The sequence below is a fragment of the Varanus komodoensis genome, unplaced genomic scaffold (assembly GCF_004798865.1).
Source record: "Varanus komodoensis strain SLA01 unplaced genomic scaffold, ASM479886v1 scaffold9, whole genome shotgun sequence".
Classification (NCBI taxonomy): domain Eukaryota; kingdom Metazoa; phylum Chordata; class Lepidosauria; order Squamata; family Varanidae; genus Varanus; species Varanus komodoensis.
In genome coordinates this window covers 29,973,402-30,001,074 of record NW_025336598.1, presented here as the reverse complement: position 1 = coordinate 30,001,074, position 27,673 = coordinate 29,973,402, and the positions used below count along the sequence as shown (strand labels likewise).

At 42.9% G+C, this 27,673-nt stretch overlaps 1 protein-coding gene across 1 annotated transcript in view; it reads left to right on the top strand.

Annotated features, from left to right (window-relative positions):
* The window catches only part of XIRP2 (xin actin binding repeat containing 2), an 82,983-nt gene extending 57,537 nt beyond the window's left edge, over nt 1-25,446 (top strand). The window contains exons 4-9 of the mRNA XM_044418218.1: nt 5,775-5,882; nt 7,846-7,918; nt 9,045-9,178; nt 10,522-19,903; nt 24,006-24,139; nt 25,257-25,446. Coding sequence (XP_044274153.1) covers nt 5,775-5,882; nt 7,846-7,918; nt 9,045-9,178; nt 10,522-19,903; nt 24,006-24,100 — 9,792 coding nt within the window. The 3' untranslated portion in view covers nt 24,101-24,139; nt 25,257-25,446. The remainder of the gene's footprint in view (nt 1-5,774; nt 5,883-7,845; nt 7,919-9,044; nt 9,179-10,521; nt 19,904-24,005; nt 24,140-25,256) is intronic.
* The last annotated feature ends 2,227 nt before the right edge of the window (nt 25,447-27,673 follow it).

The following is a 27,673-nucleotide window of genomic DNA, read 5'->3' as shown; positions in this document are numbered from 1 at the left end:
TGTAACTGCATTGTTTGAAACTGGAAAGAACTTCTGTTCTTGAGGGGAGGGGACCAGCCACCCTGCATCTCAAACATAAGTACTAACTTGTTTCTGAACGTAAGCATGCCATTCAGTCAATGCTGGCTAGAACTGCCTGCTGGATACAAACACTCTCAGACAAAGAGCACCCAGCCGTCTTCCAGGAGAGGGACAAAGCAGAATTCTTATATACTGAAGGACACCTAGCCATAACAAACAGCATCAACTGATATGAAGTTTGGCTCATCATAAAAAGCTCAGAAAGCTCAGGAAAATAGATTACTGCTAGTAAAACCAGGGAAGTGCACCTGGGTCACTGCTGAAGAATATGAGCATCATTCCCTTCAGAGACCTCAAGCTGAACATCTCTCTGAAGAATGTGATTACAAAGATTGGGCACTAACATGTAGGGCTCATCTGTTCTGTTTAGGGGTTTGCTTGAAGGGGATTGACAGCTTGTTACCGGGGCTATGCGAAGGCAAACTAAGATGGATGGATGGGATGGGCAAACACAGAGACTGAATGATGGAGACGGCATACAGACTCAACCGTGTTGCTTACTAATACGGTTCCTCAGTGACAAGCTTGCTCATCTCCTATAATGCCTAATATGTCATTGTTTCACACAAAATTAGCATCTTTATGCAATGTTTGCATATGTGCCACCAGGCCATGAGCAGATAATGTGTCACAAGCAAGCAATAAAAGGAAATGGGCAATTTGAGTCAAGTCTAATACCTTTTTCATCAGAAGTTCATAATACAACAGGAAGCAAAGTGGCAGTCTTATGTACACCTTCTTGACAGTGGGATATTTGAGTGTTAGACAGATAAATGGCAGAGTTTCTGAAGGGCATGTAGATGGCATGTTAAATTGTCTGCCTGCTGGCTATCACACATGTATGGATAGCTTTGCAGATAGTCTGGAGGGGTGGGGAACTCAGTGGTTGTAGTCCGTGGTGGTACCAATGATATGAGGAGAATGAGGTTGTGAGATCCTGGAATCCAGATTTGCTTGTTACTTAGTTGAAATACAGGATGTTGTTTTTCCAAGGAAGACATCTGTTTCTATGCACAGGACCAGCTAGATAGGTGCAACTGAGAAGCTGATGCATTGATGAGCTAGCAATCCAGGGAGGAGGGATCCAGACTAGTTAGGTAAGGCACTGTGGAATATTTTGTGACAAACCAGGCCTGTACAAGGGACATGGGCTCTGTTTAAACAAGAATGGAGCCACTGTGCTGGAGCAAAACATAAATATGGCAGAACAGCTTTTTAGCTGAACCCTGGGGTAAGGCTGACAGGAGATGGGAAACATCCAGTTTGGGTTGAATCATCCCTAGAGGATGAAGATGGAAAAGTTTCTGTTTGCCAAAATGTAGAAGGGAAGGAAAAAGCCCTAAGCATATGATGGAACAGGATAAACAATCAAAGAGGCCTAAGGGCAAAACCAGAAGTTGCATATGCCAAAGAAGAAGCACATATGGGTGTTGTAAATACTGCTAGACATCCAAGCCAAATAGGAGACTGAGGGTGCCTCATTTTAAAGGCACACCTAGATAGAGTGGGTATTATGGAATCCTGGTGGGAGGAGAGAACCCATGGGACACAGTCATTTCTGGATATAAACCCTATAGGAAGGACCAGAAGAGGTACACCAGAGGAGGTCTTGCTTTGTCCATCAAGGGGGGCATAGTGTCCTGCAAACTCAAAAACTTAAAGGGGCAAACTTCTCCACCGAAGCACTTTGGGGACAATCCCTGCCTCCAAAATTAATTTAGTAATTGGAACACGGTATCGGTCCCATGAATGTTCAGCGTGATCATGATACAGAAAATAGATTCAGGGAAGCCTCCAAATGAGGTGGTGTTGTAATAATAGGTGAATTCAACTGCCCAAATCAGGACTAGACTGCATGTTCCAGTTCTGACAAAGAGCTTAAATTTATCAATGCCCTAAACAACCGCGCATTTAGTCAAACAGTTGGTCATGGAATATATCAGAGGGGAGGCAATCCTGGATTTGATCCTAAACAAAATTTAACAGGACCCAGGATGAGACGTAAATGTTGTTGAACCAACTGGAAACAGTAACCACAGTGTGATCAGATTTAATAGATGTTTAAGTGGAAGAGTGAGTGCCGAAGAGGTCCAACATAGTCATATGTGGCCGCCAATGAGAAAGCTTCTCTGAAATGAGGTAACTGGTAAAAAAAGGAGTTGAAAGGGGCAGTGAAGCGGGTCAAATTCCTTCTAAAAGCTTGGAGATTATGCAAAACCACAACAATAGAAGTTCAATAGCATGTATACCACAAAGTAGGAAATGTAGCACCCAGTCCAAGAGGTCACTAATATGGTTAATGAGCAGTGTCAAGGAAGCTATTAGAGAGAAGTCAGCCTTCAGAAAATGGAAGTCTTGTCTAACTGAAACAAACATGAGCACAAACTTCCACAAGGGAGATGTAAGCAGAGCAAAAGTAAGTATTTTGAAGAGCACGTCACTAACAATGCCAAGGCTAAAAATAAAATACTCTTTAAATATATGAAAAGCATTTGGGCCATTGGATGACACTGGCAAGACTGAAAAGGCACTGCAAGAAAGCTGAATGGATTGTTTTAATCCATCTTTACTGAAGATACTTGTGCCTGAGCTGGTGTTTACAGGAAAGGAGTCTGAGGAATTAAGACAAATAGCAATGAAAAGATTTGACATTCTCTGCTGTGTTGACAAAGTGAAAATTAATAAATCTTAAAGAGCTCAAATATAAAATTACTGACCTTCTTACAAAAATATGCAGCGTGTCTTAATATCAGCCTCTGTACCAAAGGAATGGAAAGTGGTAATCAGTTTTTATCAATGGGTGCAGGAAATCACAGACCATATAGTTTAATGCCTGTTCTGGGTAAATTGATTGGAAGCAGTATTACATACAAAATTCGTAAGCATATAGGTGGACAAGCTCTGCCGAGAAAGAATCAACATGGCTTTCACAATGCTAAGTCCTGTCTCACTAACTTTTTAGAGTTCTTTTGAGAGTGTCAGTAAGCATGTGGACATTGTTTTCTTGCACATCCCAAAGGCTTTTGACAGAGTTGCTCACCAAAGACTCCTCAGCAAACTTGGCAGTCACTGGTAAGATAGGAGGACCCCTGAAAGGAGAAAGTAGGAATAAATGGAAAATTCTTCCAATATAGTGGGATCCCACAGGGATCTATTTTGGGACCCATGCTTTTAAATTCATTTATAAATGCTCTAGAATTAGAAGGGAGCAGTGAAGTGGTCAAGGTTGCTGAAGACCAAATTATTTAAGATAATTAAAAAAAATAAAGATGTGTCCCCAAGGGATCTCCCCAAACTGGGGGAACAACCATCAAAATAGCAAATGCAGTTTATTGTAAGCAAGGGTAAAGTAATGCATGTTGAGGCCAACACTCCCAACTTGAAGTATAACCTGTTAGGAACTGAACAAAAGGTGACTGACTGAGATCTCGAGGTTGTAGTGGACAGTTCAATGAGAACAACTGCTTCAGATGATAGAATGAGCCGTGGGTGCTGCTGTTTATATACTGTGCCCATCACTCATTCTGTGAAAAGGAAGAAGAGACTAAAACGTGTATCTCTGATCTCTCAGACCACTTATAACAGTCCCATTTGTGCTGTGGTGAATATTCTACTATAAATGCAAAACACTGGCACAGTCATCCACCATTGTCCACGGCCATTGTACAGCAAACTGCATACATAATGGAACGGCCATTAGGAAAACACTTAATTCAACGCAACTTAAGTTTGATCTCTCCGTAAGTGAGAGATGACAATTTATGGTGAAAACTCTACATTCTCAACTGCTGCTTCCTTTCAACAGTGATTTACTCCAGAGAATTCTGAATGTAAAAAATCAATCTTGAACACTTCTTAACATCCATTCTTACCTGTGGGACATGCATTGATTTTTCTGCATTTGCTTTCTACCACACACTATTTTTATGTGAAAATCACTTTACAAAGCATTTTGACAATTACATTTATGAAAAAAGACCTGTCTAAATAATTTCCCCCATTCTTCCTCCTGCTGCTGTCCAGCTAGTTGGAACTTGATGCATTATACTGACAGTCAACCTGAGTGCTGCCCACGACTTCTGTTGCCATTAGAGGCAATAACTGCAACATTAAGAGCCTTCCATTCCACAATCCACATTCGCTCTTTCATGTTTGGACACAAGCATTTAGGAGCATCTGAAAGACACAGCTTCTCGATCTGTGTTGCTGTTTGAGTACTTCGATGTGTTATGGCTTTTAATGTTCTTATTTGTTTTAGTTTAATGATGTTATTTTATAAACCTGAGCACCAAATGGATGGCTTTTTGATATATAAGAGAGTATACAAGTGTTCCTACTATACAATATAGTAGGAACAGCAGCTGTGTGTCTCTTTCTGCCCATCTATATGTCAGCACTATGGTTCCAAGATGGTGAAAAGGACACACTTGAAACATGGCCTAAGAATTGGGGCAAAACTCAATAGAATCCACTCCTCCAGAATTCACAGGCTTCCTCTTGTGCTTGCCTTGTCTTAGAAAGTGAGCCAAGCAGAGAGGAAGGTCATGAATGCTCATGTAGCACCAAAGACGGACGCTCCTTGTACAGAGCGTGGGGCTTTGATTCCTGAAGGGTGCCCTGTGCATGTTGGGAGTGCTCACCAGGAACTCAGACTCCGGGCCACAACAAAATGGACCAAAGTCCACATAGCTGAACACTGACAGGCATCTGATAGATTCCTACCCCCAAATGGACTCCTGACATATCCCGAGGTCACTATGGCTGAATTCTCATCACAACAAGCAACCCTGCCCTCTGCCCCTCGCACCCCGCTTTTTTTTACCTGGATGTGCCTGACAGACAATTCAGCAGTTTTTGCTCGGGATTCAGACTGAGTTTATGAAGCCCGTGAGAAAATGGTGGCTCTTTTGAGCAAGCCCTCCGCTGTCAATCCGTCATGGCCATGCTGCTGATCTGATACCCTCTCCCATACCCCAACACTCAGGACACTGTTGCAATAGCGTTCCTTGATGCTCCAACAGGAAATAAAATGAGAGAGAGAAGTGTTTGTTTGGAAGAAGTCACTCCGCTTTGTCACAACCATGACTACCGTGGCAATGTGTGAAATGGTTGGGAGGAGGTGCCATTGTCCATCCTGAATCGGATTAAAATCTGAGAAGGACTCGGGCAGCCGTAAGACTCCCCTTACAGTGAGGGTGAAGAATATGAGTTTCTGTGCCCTCTGAGTCCAATACTTTGGGGCTTCTAGCCTACTGCTCTGTAGATATTCAAAAGGCCGGTAGGTAATATACAGGTATAAATACACTGCATACAAGACCTCAATATCACACTCAAGCTTGGCAGGTTTGCTGCGTATATTCTGGTATTCTTTTTACATGATTGCCAGTAGATGGAAGTTTGGTGATTAAATTAATAAAGTTTGCATCAAAATGCAGGTCACTGTGCACTACTTCTCTTTATATATATGCTACTAAGGCTCATAAAGGAAATCATGAACCTACAATGTGGGTTAGAATAAAACTATCTCATTGTGACATTTATATTATTCAATTTAATCAACTATTTGAAGAATTGTTTAGAAGGTAAAGTGGTGCTTTTTGTTTAGTTTTTCAATTTTATCATGTTTAGGTTTTGTTTAAAGTTTTCACTTAAGCAAAGGTTGCAAAAGTGAGATTATTTTTATTTCTCTTCAGAAAGTGACAACTCAGAGTCAAGCCAAGGTGTCAAGCAGTAGCACAGAAACCAGAGTAGATGAAGCAACTTCAAGAGCAACTCAGCTGGAAGCCTTTCAGTCAGAAAAGGTACCTGCATCTCTTGATAACCATTCTGTCACTAAGCAACAACAGTGCAGCATCCGAGACTCCATTTTGTCATGCGGTTCTTGCCCGGTTGTGCTGATGGCAGCCAGTCTGGTTTGGTGCCACATGCTCTAAGCATGGCGACTGGGAACAGAATGTGCTTGGCTCATCATGTGGTGACTCTCAGGCAAACTTGAATTTGAAGATGGGGATTCACATTGGTAGCATGGCCGCATGTCCTACTGTACAGAACACAGGTCTCTGTTTGAGGGTACCTCTGCTTGAAGGGCTGCACAGTCCAAATCCACTTTAAAGGCAAAGAGCCATAAGATGGCAGGGCAATCTTCAAGCTGCTCTCACTTGGGACTACAGTACCTCCGGTCCACACTGCTCACTTTCCTTATGTAGACCACCTTCTTGGCCTGGCAGCTGGCCTGCAGGATTCAGCATGAACAGGGCTCTTCTATTCCACTCTCCCAGACATCGTAGCTCAACTGCACTCACCTTGGCATTGGTGGTGGCGGGGCCAACCTGTAGGGCCAACCCCTGTGGAGTGCCAGCTGATATGAAGCTTCCCCAACCCACAGATGCTGTGACCAGGGGGCAGTGCTGCCTGTGAGGACATCCTTTCCAAGCTGTGATGCCTCCTCACAGGTGTACTGTGGGGAAGTTATTGGCAGCTCAAGCACAGCAGTGGAAGATTAGAGGGCCCTCTGAATACATGGGCCATCAGCAGCCACCCAGCAGTGTCAGCCCAGGCACTTCCCCATTATTACATGTTATGGCCATCGCAGGTATGAAGTAACCCGCTTGTGAACAGCCTTCCCCTTCACCCACACAAATGCCCTATAATTATGGCTATATTGCATTATACCCCACCTTTCTTCCTCTTTCAAGATCTCTCTATTTAATCCCCACAATAATAACACCATGAGGTAGGCTAGGCTGAGATTTCATGACTGGCCCAAAGTTGCCCAGGGAGCTTCATGCCCCAGCAGGAACCAGAGCCTTGATCTCCCAGTCCCAGCCCAGTCCTCTAACTGCTTCATTAACACAAGAAATGTTGGCATGATCAACCTGAGGGGTAACCAGAAGAGTTGGAAATGACCAGAAGAGTTTCTATCATTGTGTGACTAAAGTCCAGGTTCTTCTCTCTCCCGCTAGTTCGTATTAATGTTTGTGGCTACCAAATACGGCTCCCCACATGTGTGCATGTCTGAACTGAACTGAAGTGCTTCACCTAAATTTATGCAGAACCTCTCAAGCATCTACTGTTCACTACTTTATCCTAAAAGTTATCCTAAAATCTGCTCTGTAAATTTGGGCAGTGTTACTGTCTCAACATTATGCTATTTTTGGACATTACAAAATATAAAATAGCAGTGCTCAGACTGTGGCAAGAATGGGAGGGGGCCTTAATGGGACCCAGAGATGCCTGACTCCTGGCTTTCCTGATACAAACCAATCCATGCAAATGTGTAGCCCTGTAAAACCAATAGCTAGAAAGTAAGAGGGTTGATCCGCACTGGCCCCTTCGAACACACCAGTATTATTTATTGTGACTTGTTTGAGAATAGCAAAAGATAGATGGTTTAAATAAATTCATACATTTCAAGTGATGAGTTGGAGGACTAAGTGAAATCCAGCATGATCCTAGACATGCCATCCTGAAAGTCCTGGTTCAGTGGGGCATGGCCCCAGGAAAGGGATTCTAGCCAGAGTCTTACCTGGCTGCAACTTGTGAATTTGTGGCAGGGTAAAATTAAATCAGCTGAATTCTTTCTCACAGGGAACTATGGAATTCCAGCTCTGCTTGGGGTAGAGATTAGACCTTTCTTCTAATAAAGACTTACTTCTTGGTGCTCCAGATTCACCCCCCCCCAAAAAAAAACAAAAACAAAAAACAAACCAGGATAGATCACATTAAATGGTTGATTTTTACTTGAAATTTCAATTGTTTTGGCAGGTTTCTCATCATGAACAAACTTCCCTTGAGGCTAGGAAGGCCTCTAATGTCACTCAAAGCATTGATGGAAAAGGTAAGAGGAGCAGAAAAATATAGCAGAAGACAAGTGTTTCAGACAGCATATTCTCTTGTAGATACCTCGATAAAAGGCACAATCCACCAGAAGTGAAGCATTGTGTAAGAAGTTCTTCTCATTGTAACTGGAAAGCTAAGCAGCCACTTAAATACAGTGCCTTCAAAACAGTGGGACTTCGCTTTGGATGGATCATGTCCATCAAGACTGAAATGCAGTGAACATTGTTTCATCCAGTATTGACTATCTTGGTATTTTTGGACAGAACAACTAGGCAGAATTTCATAACGGCTCAGGGTCACCAAGCCATCGAGCTGTTCCACCAGCTCTAGCCCGAGAGGTGCAGTGACGTCACGGCGAAGGAGCCCTAGTCGTGGTGTTCCCATTTTATGACTGGAGCTTCATAGGTGATACTTAGTTTGGTGTAAACATGGTAAATGCCATGAGGCTGGATTTGGACCAAAGGCCCATCAGAGCCAGCTCTCTGCCTTGTGGCAGCATTCTTCATCCAAGAGTGCCCTTGCAGAGCAGTGCCTACCTTTCTCATGGGCAGGAGTCAAAAACCTGTGCAGCCAGTTTGCCATCAGAACAATCCTTTGAATTGCTTAATGGGCAGTAGCCAGTTCGAGAGTAGCGCTAACATAACACTACACTGCACGACTGTCAGTGCCCTCCAGCACAATGCCCGTAGCATGTGCTGATGCAGCGTGTTTCCCAGCAAAACCTGCCACACCAACTACTTGCAACTTCTGGATTGGATACTGGCCTTTGCACTGTAGGGTGTCATTGTGCCGGCAAACAGAGTCAGCCCAAACAATCTGCACTATCTTTCGAGTGGCTCCTTCTCTCCGTGTCAAGGAGAGGCTTGGGTTTGTGTTCCCAGAACAGCCAGCTTTCTTTGCTGTGTGCATTGCTGCTTTTTAAAAAGCCATGTGTCGCAGATCGCACTGGGAATGCCCAAGCCCAGGGGCATGGCCACTATTTGGCTGCTGGTCTACCATGAGCCACACCAAAGTTACCTGAAGAATCAGATAAGCTACTGGGCCACAACCAAAGCTTCAAGCTGATTTAGCTTAATTACATGTCTTACCGGAATAACGCTTTTAATTTTGTTTTCATACTGCAGTGGTCCAGACGGCCAAGAATGAAGAGATTCCGGTGATTTCTACGCAATCCTTGAAGCAGCAGTTTGAAAAAACAACACAGGGAAAGCTGTTTCATTCTGACCAGGAGAGTGGAACACCTGCAAAGCAGATCAAGGTCAGTGGTATGAAAAGGAGGCGAATACTAAATCATTAACAAAACATTTTTCTGAGTTGCAGTAGCTGTACATTCTGAGTACTCATAGTTGATTCATTCATTTAGATTCCTATTGCAATGCAATTTTCAGTCAAATCCAGATGGGTTTGGTAAGTGGGTGATTTATGCTCCAGTTCCTTGGGGGTTAACTTTGGATTAGCAGGGTAAGCCGTGGTCTGTCCAAAAGAGCAGTGGTCAATGGGACCACGGTGTTTATGTAGGGGAAGCTGTGCTAACATGAATGACCTCTGGCGCAATGCCAATAGTGTAAGCCATCACAATTGGTTTCCTGGAAAAACTTAAGCTATTAACATTGAACTAGGGGTCACTTCTACTAGTGCTGCATCAGTCACATAAGCACGGTGAGCCCTTCAGATCATGCCCAAAGTTCCTTCTGATCTCCGGCAAGCAGGACAGAACCTGCCCACTGTTCTCCCCACCAAGTCCTTGCAGCAAAGGAGCAATGAGGCTGGTTGGCACCGACTTCCCTTTGACTGCAGAGGCTGCTGAGAGGCTTTGAGGCAGGATGAGCAGTGGCAGGCCAGGACTGTATTCCTGTGCTCCTTTCTACCTGTTAGGACCTCGTGCCAGGGGAAGCACCATCCCATGAACTGCCTGCCTTACTCGGTTGACCAGTTTGCAGGATAAATTGCATTTCACAGAAAGCATCTTGAATATTGTAATGTTCTTTGATGCAGCCATCTGTAGGGACGGTGTTAGTCATCCGGATGCCCTCCTTTTGTTTCGTTAGATCCTGGTGCCCTCACTGCACTTTCTGTGTTCTATTTCCAATTCTTATAAAAAAGTGAGAACTCATGATTGCTTCATCTGTTAATATAAGATAAAAGCTGACCCTATCGAGATTGCCTAAGAATGGCATAAGCACATATTGTAGTGCAGAGAAATGAAACGAGATGACTTGACTCCAGAAAGGACCCCTCAGCCTGGAATTTGCAAGAGCGCAGCAGGGCTGTCACAGGCAGGACGTTCTGGATGGCTTTCATTCACAGGGTCGCCATAGGTCAAAGACAACTTGACAGCACATAACATCAGAGCAGCGACAGATAAGTGAAACATTAGAGGTGTAAGCTGGTTGATGTCAATCGGGAGAGCTATGGATGAGTTACATCATATTTCACGGGGCACATTAAATCACTTCGTATTATTTTGGGTTACTGAGGAATACGATTTTCATTGAAAACTCCTGTTGCTTAGCTCTTTGCAGGACTGAGTCAACTGTACTGTATGAATGCTAAAATATGGCCTGGAAAATAGTTTTAAAATGCTAATTTTATCCCCTAAAGCTTGAAAATGCATACCAAGACATGAACTGGTCTTCTGCAGTCTTTTCCTCCTCTGCCGAATCTGCTTCTTCCAGTAGACAACAGGAAGTGTATATGGCAAAGAAAACGGAATATGTACCTGCTGGTTCTGCTGCAGCCTATGGCAACCGTTCTAAGTGTGGGAGTATGGAGGAATGTCCTCCCCTGCCACCACCAGACTTATTGCAGGCTCCATCTGAATTGACAGGGTTTTCCCAGTCCCCTGAACCCTCTCCCTCTCCATCAAGGCAACCTCTCCCCAAAGATTTGTATTCTAAGCAAAGAAATCTTTATGAATTAAAGCGTTTGTACAAGCACATTCACCCAGAATTGAGGAAAAATTTAGAAAAAGATTACTACAATGATGTTTCTGAGATAGTCTCTAGTAGTGACACTGAAATAGGTAGCTCAGTAGCAGGAGATGTACGTCAGGTTAGGTATGTCTTTGAAAATGCAGACAACAGCCCACAAAAATGCATGAGCCCAGAAAGAGAGTATTTGGAATGGGATGAAATCCTCAAGGGAGAGGTCCAGTCTATGAGGTGGATCTTTGAGAATCAGCCTCTGGATTCAATCAAAGATGAATCCCCTGACCCAAATGATACTAAAAGCATTGCAGATCAAGAAATCATTGCCGGTGGAGATGTGAAGTACACGACTTGGATGTTTGAAACACAGCCCATGGATGCATTGGGTACACATTCTCCAGGCAACATGGAAGGAGGAGACAAAATTCCAGATCTGGCTCGAGGAGATGTCCGCACAGCTACTTGGATGTTCGAAACTCAGCCACTGGACTCAATGAATAAAATTCACTGTGAGAAAGACCAAGAATCCAGTGAGACTTTAATCAAGGAAATCACTGGTGGAGACGTCAAAACAGTGAGGTACATGTTTGAAACCCAGCAACTGGATAGTCTTGGACAGCTTTACTCAGTGGATGAAGCTAAGTTGCTGCAGCTCAGATCTGAACTAAAGGAGATTAAAGGGGATGTGAAAAGATGCATACGGCATTTTGAAACTCTACCAATGTATGTCATTAGAAATAATTTAGGCCAAATGCTGGAGATTAAAACAGTCCACAGAGAGGATCTTGAGAGAGGAGATGTCAGGACAGTACGCTGGATGTTTGAAACTCAACCTCTAGACACAATAAACAAAGACTCTCTGGAAATAAAACTTGTTCGAGGAATCTCTATGGAAGAAAACATCAAAGGAGAAGTGGGCAGAGCAAAATGGTTATTTGAAACCCAGCCATTGGATACTATTAAAGAGGACTCTGCAGAATCTGTTGTAGAAAAAGAAGTCATTCTGGGCACTGATGTTGGCAGAAAATGTTGGCTTTTTGAGACTCAGCCTCTGGATGCCCTAAAAGAAAGTGAAGATACAGATCTTTTACCCACAGAAGAAATAATAGGAGGGGATGTAAATGCCGCTAAACATTTATTTGAAACATTGCCAATGGATATGCTAAAAGACAGCCCAGATGTTGGAAAGCTTCAAAAAATGGTTGCCACCGATGAAGAAAAAGGGGATGTGAGGCATCAGAAATTAATTTTTGAAACTCAGCCTCTGGAACAGATCAGAGAGGAAAGAAAAGAATTCATTAGGACTGTGAAACTTGAGGAAATTGACAGGGGGGATGTGCGCAGCTGTAAACATGCATTTGAAACATGCTGTTTAAGTAAACATGATGACTCTCATAAAATTCTCATTGAAGGTGTAACGAGAGGTGCAGTCAAATTAAATAAAGCTGTTTTTGAGACAACTCCATTGTATGCAATCCAGGATAGCCTTGGGAAGTACCATGAAGTTAAAACAATTCGACAAGAAGAGGTTGTAAGAGGCAATGTCAGAAACTGCAGGTGGCTCTTTGAAACGAGGCCCATTGACCAATTTGACAAGAGTATTGAAAAAATCGAAATTATCAAAGGGATATCTTCGCAAGAAGTACAATCAGGCAATGTGAAAACAGCCAAATGGCTATTTGAAACTCAGCCTCTTGACTCTATTAAATATTTCAATAACGTGGAAGATGAAGAAAGCAAGGAACAGGACGAGACAACGGAGATTGTCAAAGGGGATGTAAAAACATGCAGGTGGCTATTTGAAACTCAGCCAATGGAATCCCTGTATGACAAAGAGGAGGCTGTGACAGATGCTGAAGAGATACGGAAAGGAGACGTCAAATCCTGTACCCTGCTTTTTGAAACCCGGCCTCTTGATGCAATAGGGGAAGAATCAGAAGCATCTATAAAACAACATACAGTGGACCAGGAAGACATTCTGGGCAGTGACGTCCGTACAGCGTGTTTCATTTTTGAGACTGAAAAGCTAGAAAATATACAAGGAGAAGAAGACAAAGAACTGAACCGAATTGTGGAAATTGATATTCAGCCTGGAGATGTCTCAACAATGAAATATAAATTTGAGAACCAATCCTTAGACTCAATAAATTCCAGCTCAGAGGAAGTCTTGAACAAAATTAAAACCATACAAAGAGAAGATATACAGAAGGGGGATGTTTTGCACTGTTGCTGGCTTTTTGAGAATCAGTCCCTGGATGAGTTGACCGAGCACCATGGAGACAGGACCTCCATGAAAACTGTAACAGACATTCAGGGTGGAAATGTGAGAAAGGGCTGCTTTATCTTTGAAACATTTTCTTTGGACCAGATTAAAGAGGAATCTTCTGTAGATGCAGAAAGCACCAAGAGAACTATTAGTGAAGAAGAAATAACAAAAGGGGATGTGAAAACCTACAGAATGCTCTTTGAGACCCAGCCACTCTATGCAATCCAAGACAAAGAAGGGTATTATCACGAAGTGACTACTGTTAAGAAAGAAGAAGTGATTCATGGAGATGTACGTGGAACACGGTGGCTGTTTGAAACTAAGCCTCTAGAATCAATAAACAAATCAGATAATGTATATGTTATAAAATCAGTCACCCAGGAAGATATTCAGAAAGGAGATGTTAGCTCAGTCAGATACCGATTTGAAACACAACCACTGGACACCATTTCAGATGAGGAAAAAATCATTGTTCCAACAGTTGACAGTGTACAGGGCGGTGATGTAAAAGCCAACAAGAAATTATTTGAATCTGAAGAAACCCAAGGAGGCAGGTATGTAAGAACCGTGAGTGTCAGTGAACTACAGCAAGGCAATGTTAGAACATCCACATGGTTGTTTGAAACACATACCATTGATGAAATTAGAGGAGAGGGGTCAGAGTATGAAGGTATCAAGACAGTAACAAAGGAAGATGTGCCAAAAGGTGATGTTCAGAATGCAGTCTGGCTTTTTGAAAACCAGCCCCTGGACTCCATTAAGGAAACTGATGAAAGTGGTACAAAACTAGAGAAAGAAAAGATTCCACCGGCAGATGTAAAGACCACGACGTGGCTTTTTGAAACAACTCCTTTCCATGAATTCAGTGAAAGTAAGGTTGAGAAGGAAGAAATCATAGGGAAAAGTGTGAAAGAAACTTTAAAGGAACTTTACAGTCATAGAGTTGTAGAATCTCATGGAATTATTTTGGAGGCAGATGAAATCGGAGATGTCCGAATGGCAAAGTATAAGCTGATGAATCAGGAGCCTCCTGAAATACAAAAAGAAGAGATTATTAGAGGGGATCTAGCCAATATCATGCTGAACTTGTTGTCCAAACCAAGCACTGTTGAAAGGGAAATAAAAGTAAATGAAGATGAAAAGGGCAATGTGAATTTGACCAAACAGCAATTGTTGAACAGATCAACAGACGTACACGTTGAAAAGGAAGAGGTGGTGAAAGGTGATATACAGCTAGCAATAAACAACCTGCTTAAGAAGGATAGCTCTGCAACGCATGGAATTTTAATTCAGGAAAATGAGAGAGGTGATATTAACATGACAGTCTATTCTCTCTTTCACAAAGAGCAGAACAATAAAATTGAGCAGGATGATGTTATAGGTGGTGATGTGAAGCGTACAATTCACAGCCTTCTCTCCTCTGTGATGAATAATGCAATACCAGTCAGACCTAAAATAGATGATTCAGAAAGGGGCAATGTTCAGTTCTTTACAACATGCATAGAAGCTGGGGCTCTGGATTATTTGAAACAGCTCCAGACAGGGACAAATGAAACATTAGCAAGAAGGAATCGAGAAGAGGAGGAGGAAATAATTGGGGGCGATGTGGAAGGCACAAAACTGTTACTTAAGAAAAAGAAGTCTCAAATTCACCGGACAGTTAATGAAACTGACATCATCCCTGGGGACGTGTGTAATGCAGTTAAGATCTTTATGACTGAGCCGCAAAATACATCTTGTCATGTATGCAAAGAAGAAATTATAAAGGGTGATTTGAAGGCAGCTCTATATTCCCTCAGTCAGGCCATAAATCAAACAACTGTTACAGAGAAAGAAGAAATTATAAAAGCTGACATCCTTGCAATCCTGAGGTCTCTTCAAGAATCTGCTCATCACCTGAAAGAAACAGAAAAACCTGATGTTATCCCTGGTGATATTAAGCAGGCTATTGAGTCTCTGGAGAAAGCAATCCACTCAAAAGATAAAGTCCTGAGAGAAGGTGTGGTTCGAGATGACCTTGACTCCACACTGAAGTTGCTACAAGCAGCTCAGCAGTCTTTCAAGACAGTCAGTAGAGAAGAAATCACCAGAGAAGGGAGCTTACTGGAAGCTTCTGCAAAAAGAGAAGCAGTACAGCACCAAGCAGGCACCCAGAGAGATCAGGAGAAAACCAACAAGATGCACTTCAGGCCAACTCAAACACTAGCCAAGAATGAAGTTAATGCGACTGAACATTTACAAAATAGTATTGCAAATCATCAGGAACATCTTGGAGGGATGCAGTTTGAAAAGAAGAACATCACTGCTGAAGAGACCAGAGCAATCCGTCTGGATCAGAGGCAGAGCACCAAGGCACATGAGGCAGATAAGAGAAATATGAGGCATTCATCGAATTCCCAGGGCGAGATCTTTGGAAAAGCAGAAAGGTCTGTGGATGAAGTCAGATTCCAGAACTTTGCCAAGAGAGAAGCAAAGAGTCATACTGACCAATATGTGAGTGATCAATCTGCTGCTGTTTGTAGGAATGTTCAGAAGAAAGAGGCAAGCAAAATACTGAGGAAAGACAGTCTATCTAGTGTTGAACAGTCTGCAAAACAAACTACTGGAAAGAAGCAAATTGTGTTTCAGGAATCTAAAGAAGAATATTTGGGCATGAAGCATCAGGGGGAATTGAAAGAAAAATCAACCCTATCCACGTACGATCGCAATTCCCATCGCAGAGGAGCAGAGCAACTGGTCAACAGGTCAGCTGGCATGATTTCCAAAGCAGCTGGTCATTTTCAAACACTGGAGGTACAGCAAGATAAAAAACAGTCTCAGCATCCCAAGGAGGTTTGCAAAGAAATGAAAAATAATGTTAAGGCAAGCCAATGTAAGGTTTCCATGGCATCGGAACAGAATATAAAAACTAATCAAAAAGTCAGCGTCACACAAGAAATGTACAGTCAGTTTAAAGAAGCTGAAAAGAAGCAAAAGTGTAGCATTGTCCAGCAAAATGAGAAATCCATGTTGCGCTTCAGAGGAAAGGCTACAGGGGACACCGCTAAGCCAAACCCCATGAATCCAGCCAAAAACCCTAGGGGTGCAGGCAGGCCAGAAATTGATTCGCCACCCCCTCCTCCTCCTCCTCCACCACCACCACCAGCTTTAGACGTTTCCCCTGACAATGACTTGCCTCTGCCACCGCCACCGCCTCCTCTCACTCACCTAATGCTGGCTTCTGACATCCAAGAGTTTCCTTCCCCTCCACCACCAATAGGACAGGCCAAAATGGAGTTAGAGCATTTCCCTCCGCCCCCACCCCCACCAGAAGACAAAGATGAGCATGGATTTGCAGCTACTTGGATCCCACTGCCTCCTTCTCAGCCCAAACAGAGGAAAGAACCTTTTCTCAAAGAATTAGAGAAAGTTTTGCAACCATCCCTTCATCCTCATGTCGGCACTAAACTGGGCAGGGCACCATATCTCAAGAAACATCCGCAGGTTGACTCTGAAAAAGAGTTAGAAGCCATCCAGCCAAATAGAGGACAGAAGATCCAACCAAGTATTGTTCAGATGCAGCAAGTGAACAATATGGGAAAAACTGTGGAGCAGAGAACAGAGAACACCATGATGCAGAACACGGTTAGCTATGAAAAGAAAAAGGATCAGGTCTGCACAAAAATGGAAGAAAGTAGAAGGTCCTCATCAGTTATGGAAGCTGTCAACCCAGATACGGCACCAATAAAGAAAACAAGCGCATCTCCACTTATTAGGTCACCTTCCCTTCCAGCAGAATCCACACAAATGAAGCCTAAGCCATATGCACGGAAATTTAAAACCCCTTTAATGATTGCAGAGGAAAAATTCAGGCAGCAAAGGGAAGAGCTGGAGCAAAAGCAAGCCAAGGATGTCCATCACCTGTTGACGAGAAGAAACAGTGAGACAGGGGGAAGTTCCCTCCAGGCAGCTTCAGAGAACCTGCCAGTCCTAAAACCAGGTGAACAACTTCCCACCCCCCTGCAAGGCCCATCACCTCCTGAAGCTCCAGGTATGTCCTCCGAGCCTGAATGTCAGGTGAAGCCACACGTTGTGGGATTGCAGAGCGATAAACACCCACCTACGCCCAACACAGTGATGCCTGCACCATCCCCAAACACTTTTACAATCTCTGCAGAAGAGCACATTAGGAAAAAAGCTGTCCATGATTCACGCAATCTTAAAAAGCACTCCATTTCTTCTCAGAAGGTAGAGACCCAGAAAGAACATATATACAATAAAGAGCAGCACCAAAATGAGGAGCATTTGTTTTTGTCAAAAAATAAAACCGCATCCCCTACTTTCAAAGTTAAAACCATCAAGCTTCCTGCTTTAGATCAAAGCATACATGAAACCCACAAGGATTCTGTGACACACAAAAAGCAAGAGGCAATTAGCATCCAGAATATTGTGAAGCAACACGATCAAGAAAAGCAGAAGGAAATTATAAACAATTCTGCTAGAAAAAAGCCAAGCACTATAAAGGCAAATAATTGCATGAATGTTGGTGAGAAAATGCACATGGAAAAAACATTTTTAAAACACACAGAAGGCAAGCAAGAAGTAAATGACACAGAATCCAGTGAAGTGAAGCAAAGGTTAGTTCAAAGGAAGGAAATGGAGAAAGAAGAAATGAAGCAAGAAAGGGCTGCTTTGGCTATGAAACAACAGCACAGGCAGGTAATTGCTTGCCCTAAAGTAGAGAAGGTAATAATACAAAGAAAACAAGAAGAGGTTGGCAATAAATCAGAGAAAATGGTCAAGCAAAAGATAATTGACATACATCACGAGTCACAGACTTTGACTTCTGAACAAGAGAAGAATCTTATTTCAGAGACAAACATCAAAAACAAAAGACTGTCCCAACAAAGCAGTACTCTGCAGGGAGGAGAATGTGCAAGGGAACAGATAACGCAACAGAAAAAGGGCTTTCTTAAGACAACGGAGACCAAACAAGAGCTCACACCAAAAAATAAATTATCACCTGGTTCACTGAGGGGATTGCCAAAGAATGATAAAAAAAGCTCTCCAGACATCTTGGTTTTCTTGCGGAAACGTGAGGAGGTACAGCAGGTATTGTCCAGGCTGAAAGAGTTTGAAACGGAGCCAAATAAAAATGGAATCAAGACATTTCAGATGTTCCTCAATATTATTCCAGACTGGCTGATAGAACAAGAAAAGAAGCAAAGCTTAGCTTACATTGCCCAGGACAATAATGTAGAAAAGATGAAAGAAGAATTATCAGCTATTAAAGAGCAAGCATCAAAAATACTGGAATCATGTGAAGATGCCATCCAGACAGTCATGATTTCCACAAAGCCCCTGAAATCTGGAAAAGACTCTCTTAAAGTTGGAGGATCCTCCCAGAAAATAGCTAAAATAAGCATTGGCTCTAGCAGGAGAGATTCACAGAAGACGAAAGAGATTATCAAAGGCACGATGGCACATCAAGAAATAAAGCAGCATGTGAGAGCACACAGTTGCTCAGAAATCAAAACTTCACCATCCTTAAGAATGCGAGCACCCTCACCAACTTACATTACCATTGAGTCGAGGCGCATCGAATCCCCTTTCAGGGACATCTCATCGCCTGTCCAAAGGGAAAGCACTCCCGTTCCTCCATCACCCCCTCCCCAGCCTGCCACCCCGACATTGAAGCTACAGCGGCCAGCTGTGAGCCCCTCTCCATCCCCTCCAAGGAGCCGTTCCGAGCAACTTGCCAAACTTAAAGACACTACAGTAAAACTGTCCCAAGGAGCAACACAAAATCGATCGGTAACCCCAATAGCTATTGTGGAAAAGAGGTCAGAAATCGTTAAGTCTCCTGCGACTCTTCGTCGACAAATCAAGATTGAAACACGGCAATCTGATGTTTCATCTTCAAAAATGTCAGCTGTAAATGAATCACATGGAACTGCTGGGACAGCGAAGCAGATGAAAGAAACCCACGAGGAATCCGAAGCAAGCAAAATGTATCTCTCCAAAAAGAGAGGAAATATTCCAGAAGGCTTCGAGCCATGTGGACAGAAATTAGACCCTATTTCCATTACTCAGACATTTGAGGTTCGTAAGGCTAATCCTAAAGGGCTAGTGCATAGGTTTGAAACATCTGAGCAGACGATTCACATAAGGAGGGAACCAGATGTTCCTGAAAGATTGGGCAATGAGAATAAGGATAAAACAGATTTAATGGCAGGGGCATTTAATGATAAGCAAACAGCAGAGGCAAAATCCAAGAAAGGGTATGTTGAAAATGGTGTTATTAGTGGCAAAAAAAGGGAAGGAAGGCACAGGGTCAGAAAGGATGAATTTGGTAAAATTTCTCAAGAGAGTGAAGAGCAAAAAGACTTCCAAAAGTCTCCAGGCAAGTGGCAAAGAGAACCGCAGCAAAAGCAATGTGCTCTTAAAGAGCATTCACTCGAGCCCATGGTGTGCTTTGATGCAACTTCTCGCAGCACATGCGCTTCCGGCCTGGACTCCTTTGAGAACACCGTGGTTGAATCAAGAACCAGCACCTCCACGTCACAAGGTGTGGATGGGATGCAGTCAGGAGGATTTGGCTTCAAACGGGCTCCGCCTACGTATGAGGATGTGATCTCAGGGCACATCTTGGATATTTCTGCTGCTGATACACCAGAAGAACTGCTGAGGAATTTCCACAAGACTTGGCAAGAAAGTGAGAGAGTGTTTAAAAGTCTTGGCTACACCATGTCAGAAGCTGCTGAGGCAGAAGTGAGAAGCAGCTTCCACGAGGAGGCAGAGTTTATAAGTGGTAAATACGCATGCGAGGTGTGGAGAAACTTTTGTACAGCTCCAAAGAGCACAACACCACGGCAATAAAACTGGGTTGCGCTATTAATATGCAATCCGCAGGCTGAAGTGGCTTAACTCCAACAAGTAATGTCTTTGCCTGTCCCTTCCCGTTCCCCTTCCCTCTCCCCTTTCCCCCTTTTGGCTTTCCCCTTTCCCCCTTCCCACTTCCCCTTTCCCTCTTTCCCTCTTTCCCTCTGAAAACTTTATTCTTCCCCTTCCAAAGGCACGCACCTTAATAGTTGTGCTGAGCATGTGACTAACAAGCCCTGTGAGAGTTTCAGGTCTAACAAAGGTAAATGCTGTGTTTTAGTGATGAAAACATTTTTCTGAGCACTAAATGGAAAGTGAAAAAGTTAACCATTCACCAAATTAGTGTTTGGGTAGTTTTGTTGTTTTCTTAATCTAAAGAGTGTGGTGGTGGAGTTTTGGCACATTAACTGGATGAAGACTTTTGGCTTTGCATGGTGTGCGTATACCATACAATGTGATCTTGCATATGTTTATCCCCATCTATTTTCAAATGGCTATTGAATCAGTAAGGTGTGCTCATAGTGGATGCATCGATGCAAATTCAGATTATTTTGTGTATAGTAGTATTAAGTATAGAACTTTTACAGTGCAGTTCTACACGTGTCTGCTCAAAAGTCAGTCTCCCTGAATTTCCGCAGGCTTGCTCCTGGACAAGTTCGTACAGGATTAAAGAGCCTTAAAGAGATTTATAACCCAATCCTAAGCATGTCAGAAGACAGATTCATTATGCACAATGGGATTTATTCCCATCAACTGTGCATGGAACTGTAGGCAGAAAGGAAAACTACATCATCAAACATTGCATGAATGTTGTGGGGGACGGTTTAATATGTGTGTGCTCAAAAATGATCTTTTTTTCCCCCTTGGTCCCAGAACTGGAAAGGCACTATTATTTGCATTGATAGAACTATCTCATTCATACTGTGGCAATTATTTGTTATACAAAGGGAGTATCTTAAGACCCTAAAGGCAATGAAAGTGAAAGGAGGTTATAGATGTAGGAGAAGCCACAACTGCAGAACCTCTGGATTTTTGTACCTGTTTCTTTAAGGGAAATTGCAAAACCCAAATGATTGTTTGGATCCCAAGGACTGCCAAAGCAAAAAGAAGTGCAAGAAGGGGAATATCCTTCTTGTACCATCTACTCCACTAAAGTCTATCAGGAAAAGGGGAATTTCCCAGGTATGGAAGCCTCCTGAATGGTATTGGATGGTATGCAGGAGGCTGAAGAAGGAAAAGAAACTTGGCCAAGAAAAAGAAAAAAATAGGGGTACCTTCCAGCAGCCAGATGCCAAGTGCGCCATCTGGGAAGAAACATTGGGCAGGCCAGCAACTAAGAGACAAGGAAGGAGGGCAGTATCATCAGCTAGTCTTTCCCTCCTGCTTTCAGGTTCCAAAAACTCCTCAAGACCATCCTCGGAATGCAGCTCCTTTACTGTAACTCCACAGTCAGTCAATGGCCTTTTGCCAAAGCTTGAAGGAGAAGCCTCTGCTCATGTAAAAAGTTGAATCCAAGCTGGAAACTTCTCTTCAGTCCCTCCCTTCCAGTAAGGCTGCTGGCTCCACCCTTGGGGGTTCCCACTATTGGAAAGTTAGGTGGAGGGAGCTACGGAGCCACTCCAGCTGAGCAGCTTGCCCCAAGGCCTCCTTACTGGATCAAAGACTGGGTCCTGCATATGCTGCCCCTCCCCTCTGGAAGACCCCTCTGACCCTTTTGCTACAGAATGATGTTCACGCTCAGTGTGAGAAGCTTCACGGAACAGCCTTGAAGGAGCTTCAGAGGGTTCAGCCCTGCTTGCTCCTCCTCCTCCTCCTCCTCCTCCTCCTCCTCCTCCACCACCACCACCACCACCACCACCACTTCAGAACCTGATGAAGGCTCCTGCTGCGCTCCCTGCAGCCAGCATCCCCAAGCAGCATTGTGGGGCAGAGGTCAGGGCCCAGTAAGACCCATGCCTGCCCAGGAGCTCCTTCAGCCTTTTCTCCAGGCAGCCACCCTTTTGATTTCCCGCAATGACCTCCATGTAGTCTTGCTCTGGGGAACTGTAGGAAAATGAAAGGGGCATCCCTCTGCTAGGGAGGACAGCCTTTGCATGGAGGCGGCCCATAACAGGGACTGGATGCCCTGAGCCCCCTCAAGGCTAGAACTGGCCTTGCAGGCCACAGAAAGAAGTAGCAAGAAACTGAGACTCTGGAGGGGGGAAATGCATGTGAGGAACAACCCCATTGACTGTTCCCTCAATGCTCATAAGACCCCAAACTCAGAGGCTGATGCGGAATCCAGTGCAGAATGCAAGGAGAGCAAAGACGTCCTCACCACCCTGTCCTTCCTGCTCTGCATTTTAGCTAGATGCTCAAGTCAGGCTCTGGAGCATCGCTAGGATGTGTTGCACCCTGGCCTCCCCATGCTCCTCCCCTCCCTGCTCCCTTGAGCAGCCCCATAACTCAACCTCTGGGACTGATTTCCCTTCCCTCAGCCTTGAAGAGGAAGCTGGCGTGGTTCTTTCCATGCCAGCTGCAGGTGGCCAGGAAGGTCAGAGTGCAGTTTTATAACTCTGAGATCAGAGGTGTGTTTCCAGACAGAGATCTGAGAGCTCAAAGCATCCAGTGATGTCTACAGCCATACGCTCGCTTTCTTTGTGACTGAGAATCAACAGTTAGCAAAATGATATGCATCTCTTTCACCTCCCCAGATACAGAGCCATGCAGGCTTGTTAATAAGAATGTAAGAGTTGTTTGATTTAATTTAATGTTTATATACTTCTCTACAATAAAACAAGCATCAAAAGCATATTGATAACATCTCAGTCATTATATCAAGAGTACCACATATAAACGCAAGAACAATTCAAATTCAGTCAAATATAAACAGAGCAATATAAAAACAGCAGTAACTGATAATTACTTCAAATAAACTATGCTTACCGTATAGGCATTTCTATTTAAGTAGCTTTCCAAAAAACAAAACAGCAGCAGGACATTATGAACAATCACAGCCTAAATGTAATTGCAGTTAAATACAGTGGGGCCCAAGTAAAATGTTTGTTGTGCTCAACCCAGACGGGCCGTGCCACAAACCAGCCCCTCTCGTCACTCCAAGGCCACCTTGCAAAGCCAGCTGCCATCTAGGCTGGAACTTCGTCTACATTTTCCTCTAGAAGAGGCTGGAGGTGGAGCTGCTCAGCTGGTCTCCTGCAGCCCTGGGAGGAACACATGCCTTGCAACCCACAAAGGGCCCTGCTGAATCAGACTAGCCGGCTGCCTGGTCCAGCTGTCAGCCAAGCCCCACGGTGGCAAGTCCACACGCAGGGCCCCAGCACCCTCCTCTTGTGTCTCACAACACCTGGTGGGAAGGCACACAGCCCTTCTCCTACTGGAGGTGATGCACTGCCAACGCAACTAGTGACTGTCAATAACACCATCTGTCAAGAGTTTGTCAAATTCCCTTTTAAAGGCATTCCAGTTGTCAGAGAGTCCCGTCCCCTATGAAGGGTGAACTTTGCTGTCATAGGTCTGATCCAGCAGAGTAGATAAATTAGTGGAGGGCAAATTGTTGTTCTGCCCTCAACAATTAAAATGTCTTGGTTATTGATCAACACCGTTGCTTCAGTCAGTTTAAAAATGTATGATCTTCTGCCGGTAAAAAGCCCTCCATGGAAGTACTTCCAGTGTAAGCGTGAAGGGGAAGCATTGAGGTGATGTGGGCGAGCCGTGCAGGGAGAACTGTGTAAGTTTCTGCAGTGAAAAATCTAGAAATGGAATGCATGAATCACTCATACATCCTCTTTCCCCTTTTCCTTTTGAAATCATAAAATATGCTCCACTTCTTCAAGTACACAGATGGGTGCAGTCCCCCATGGAAGGAGCACAGGTTTCATTGCAACGTTAAGTTTATTTGGTCATTTAAACTGCAGGTTTCAGTGGTAAATAGTGGCAAACCAAACCTTTCAGCTTCTTTACTGATGAGGAAGGACTTTGACAGAAGAAAATAATGACATGTAAAACTGGCACGCTGTCTTGTTTATTTCTAGAAACTGCAACTTCAGGGAAAGGAAACATGCCTACTTTGTCAAAAGAGAGTTTATCCAATGGAGTCCTTGGTTGCAGACAAGCAGACTTTTCATAAATCGTGTTTCCGATGTCACCACTGTGATAGTAAATTAAGGTAAGGTGAAGTAAACAATTAAAGCTTTGGTGTGCAACTGTTGTCAGCTGCTGGCATCTCGTTTTGTTTGAGCAACACCAAAGTAGTGGATCAAAAGTCGTTAAGGGTTTCCTGCTGAACTCTGTCCTTGGCACGTCCCCATATGACAGGCCACTTAGGTTCTTTCTCTGTGGACATTGCCATCTAAGGGGAAAAATATTGGCCTTCCATATTTAAACTCTGTCATTGCTGGATGACAATTGTGATATAACTCTTGGAACTGGAATCAAAGTGGCAAGTTTGGCTATGTTTGCAGTGTCAGCGCACACGGATGCAAAGTAGGAATGATACCTGTGGCTGAACAGTGAAGGAAATGTCACCTGTAATGACTCAGGAAAGGGCTTACCTCAGGTGGGGAGAGAAGGACTTCAGGGGCACTCTGATGCTTGAAGCTCCTCCTCTCACTATCCCATCTTCCTCTTCCCTATATAGGATTGCCAACTGACCTTCCACACATTGGGATGGGGAGGATGCTGCTTTTTGTGCTTCTGCTTTGCACCATGTTCTGCCTGTACTATTGGGGAAGAGCCCATTCTAACTGCAGCCTTCTAAAATAATTGATTACATTTAAATGGCTTCAAATCACATTTTCTTGTAGGTGCCATAACTTTTTTTAACAGTTGGCAACTACATATGTTCATCCCAATGAAAAGATAAACAATGAAAAGAAAATGAGTAAATGTTCATGTATTAATAGAATTAATATTTAAAATATTGACTAGTATTCAAAATATTACAGAAGGAAAGGCATCATGTTTTTTAAATGATTTTTTGATCTGCTCTACAGCACTTTCAAAAAATGCAAATGCTATTTTGTGAACATTTCAATGTTTCTTTTGAAATCAAAGGATACAGTCTGCCCAGTTCTGGCTCTTAGCCAATGCTATTTATTCTTCTGGGTGTTGTAAATTAAATTAAATGTATTTGTTATTTCTTTTCAGAAATGCTATAAGTTAAGCTTGTATTTATAGACACTGTTATTTATAGGTACTTAAAATGTCAGCTAAAATTGAATATTCTTGGAGCATTTGTGATTGATAGATAGATGCCATAAAACATTTTATCTTTGATTTGTCAGCTTGGGAAATTATGCTTCTCTCCATGGAAAAATATACTGCAAACCCCATTTTAAGCAACTTTTCAAATCCAAAGGAAATTATGACGAAGGTTTTGGACACAAGCAACACAAAGAATTATGGATTACCAAATATCAAAAAGGTCCCATTGGCTCAGTTCCTGCTAAAGAAGTTAATCTGTCTGCATCAAAAGTGGATAAACCAAGTCAGGAAGTTCCTTGTAAATCTTCAAGTGATAACTTAAAGCAAAACACAGAGAGGGGCAAATTAAACATTACTTGGCCTCCTTCTAGGGAAACACCCAAAAAATCATTCTCTGTAGAGGAAGAGGTTAAAGTTACTAAGCCAAAATGGCCCCCTGAGCTTCCTGATCAAGAGGCTACCAGAAATTGTACAAATCTATCCATGGGTGACAGAAACCAGCATCAGCTAGCAAACAATCTTTGGGAGACTGAAGAGCAAAAGAAGGATGAGCGTGTTGACTCGCAATCAATTGACCAGTCCCCTCCCACGCCTTTGTCTAAGGGAAAGGAACCTACAAATACTCGAACAAAGTCAAATGAAACGGGGGGAAAGGGGGGGAAAGGAAACATACAAGTGAAAATGAACGATGCTGAAGAATCAGAAAAGGAAAAAGCAAGTGATAAGAATGTGACAGAAAGTGATAGTGCCGTCAACCCAGGTGTCAAAAAGGAGAAAGATGAAAGTCTTAAAGCTGATGTTGTAGAAGTTATACCAGTTTCCAACACTGATGATGAAGCCATATTGCAGAATAATAGAGAGAGCACTTTGCACAATGAAAACAACAACAACAACAACAACAACAACAACAACACTTTTCCACATCAGGATATGTGTAGTCAGGAAGCATCCACTGATGATTTTCACTATCCATTAACGGAATTAACCCATGGAAAAAGCATAGCTTATGAATATTCATTTGAAAGGCTAGAAAGAGACACTGTAAATTCAGAACTGCTCAGTATAACTGACTCTGAAGTGGGCAATTCCTCAGAGGTTTTAAATCTTTCAGGTGTTGGAGAAAACATTAAACAAAAAGGTACCATTACCTCAGACAGTCTTATACAGCATAATAAAGATGCCAGCTGTCAAAAACCATGCCCTAGCAATGTTATCAATTTAAAGGAAGTTGCTAATCCAACATTTCCTTTTGATGGTGAATTACTGGGTACTCAGGAAGCAATCAAACATGTCAAAGAGTTAAACAGTATTTCACCTGGTAACATGGAACAGTTTTCTGTACCTGGAAATGACGACATCACTCTATTTGGCTCTGTAGCCACAAAGAAAGACGTTTACAGTCCACATTCAAAAGGTTGTATGGATTATGATATTAGTATGTGTCACAGGGATGAAATGTTCTGGGAAGGTACAAGGAGATGCTTAGATTTACAGAGCACAAGCTGTAGAGCTCTTCTATCATCTCAAGAAGATCAAGTCCAGATGGAACAGCCAACCACAGCAGAACAAATGAAAAGAAATGGGCAGTGTGATGAAAAGGAATAAATGCAGTTCCACTGACCAAGTTGCATTTGTAATTGACTTGGAAAGAGCTAGTCAAATATGTATGTATCTGTAATTTGTTAAATACACCTTTTTAATCCAATTAACTACCAGATTTTTTAAAGAGCTTAATAGCCTGACACTGTTCCAGAACACTTTCATTTGTACTATAAATTACCAATGTTTCACCTGTATAGCTGAGAAGTGAAGGTGGCTTAAGCTGTGAAGACAAACAACCTTTAGTATCCCTTTTCTTTCTGCATATTAATAGCTATTTTATACATGCATGTACATCTCCTGTTTACTCAGTACGTGATAACTCACTTCTGAAGTTGTAAACTGAAAGGTTACTTTTTGATTTTGGATGTCTGAAGTTTCCATCTGTGGTCTTAGTTCTGGGGTGGGTCCATTTGCACACAGAGCCCACCATTTAGTGTTACCATCAAGTGATGATCTGTGACTCTAACCCTTGAAAACAGGCCACGTTGTGATTCTCTTACCAGTGCACAGTTCCCATTTTATGCTTTATCCATTGTAATAAACTTGGCAATGATGCACCTGGTGTGCTCTAAGGGAAAGACAAATATTTCTAAAGTTATTTTTTCACCTACTGTTTACTGTAAGTAAATGAACTGTCGTTCCATGGTATTGCACATATATTTGCTTTCTTAGCTTATAGCAATAGCACTCTCTCTCTCTTTAAAGGAATATTTAAGTAGGAGTTCTTGATCCAAATAAATTATCAAAATACACCAAAAGTACTGTTCTCAATATTTGGGTATTATGCTCCTCATTTTTTGGTCTTTCTGAAGCATGATATGCCTTTGCATTTTTTTTATTATATAATATGCATTATGCTGCCTGAAAACTAGAAATAAGGAGCATCGTCTGCCTC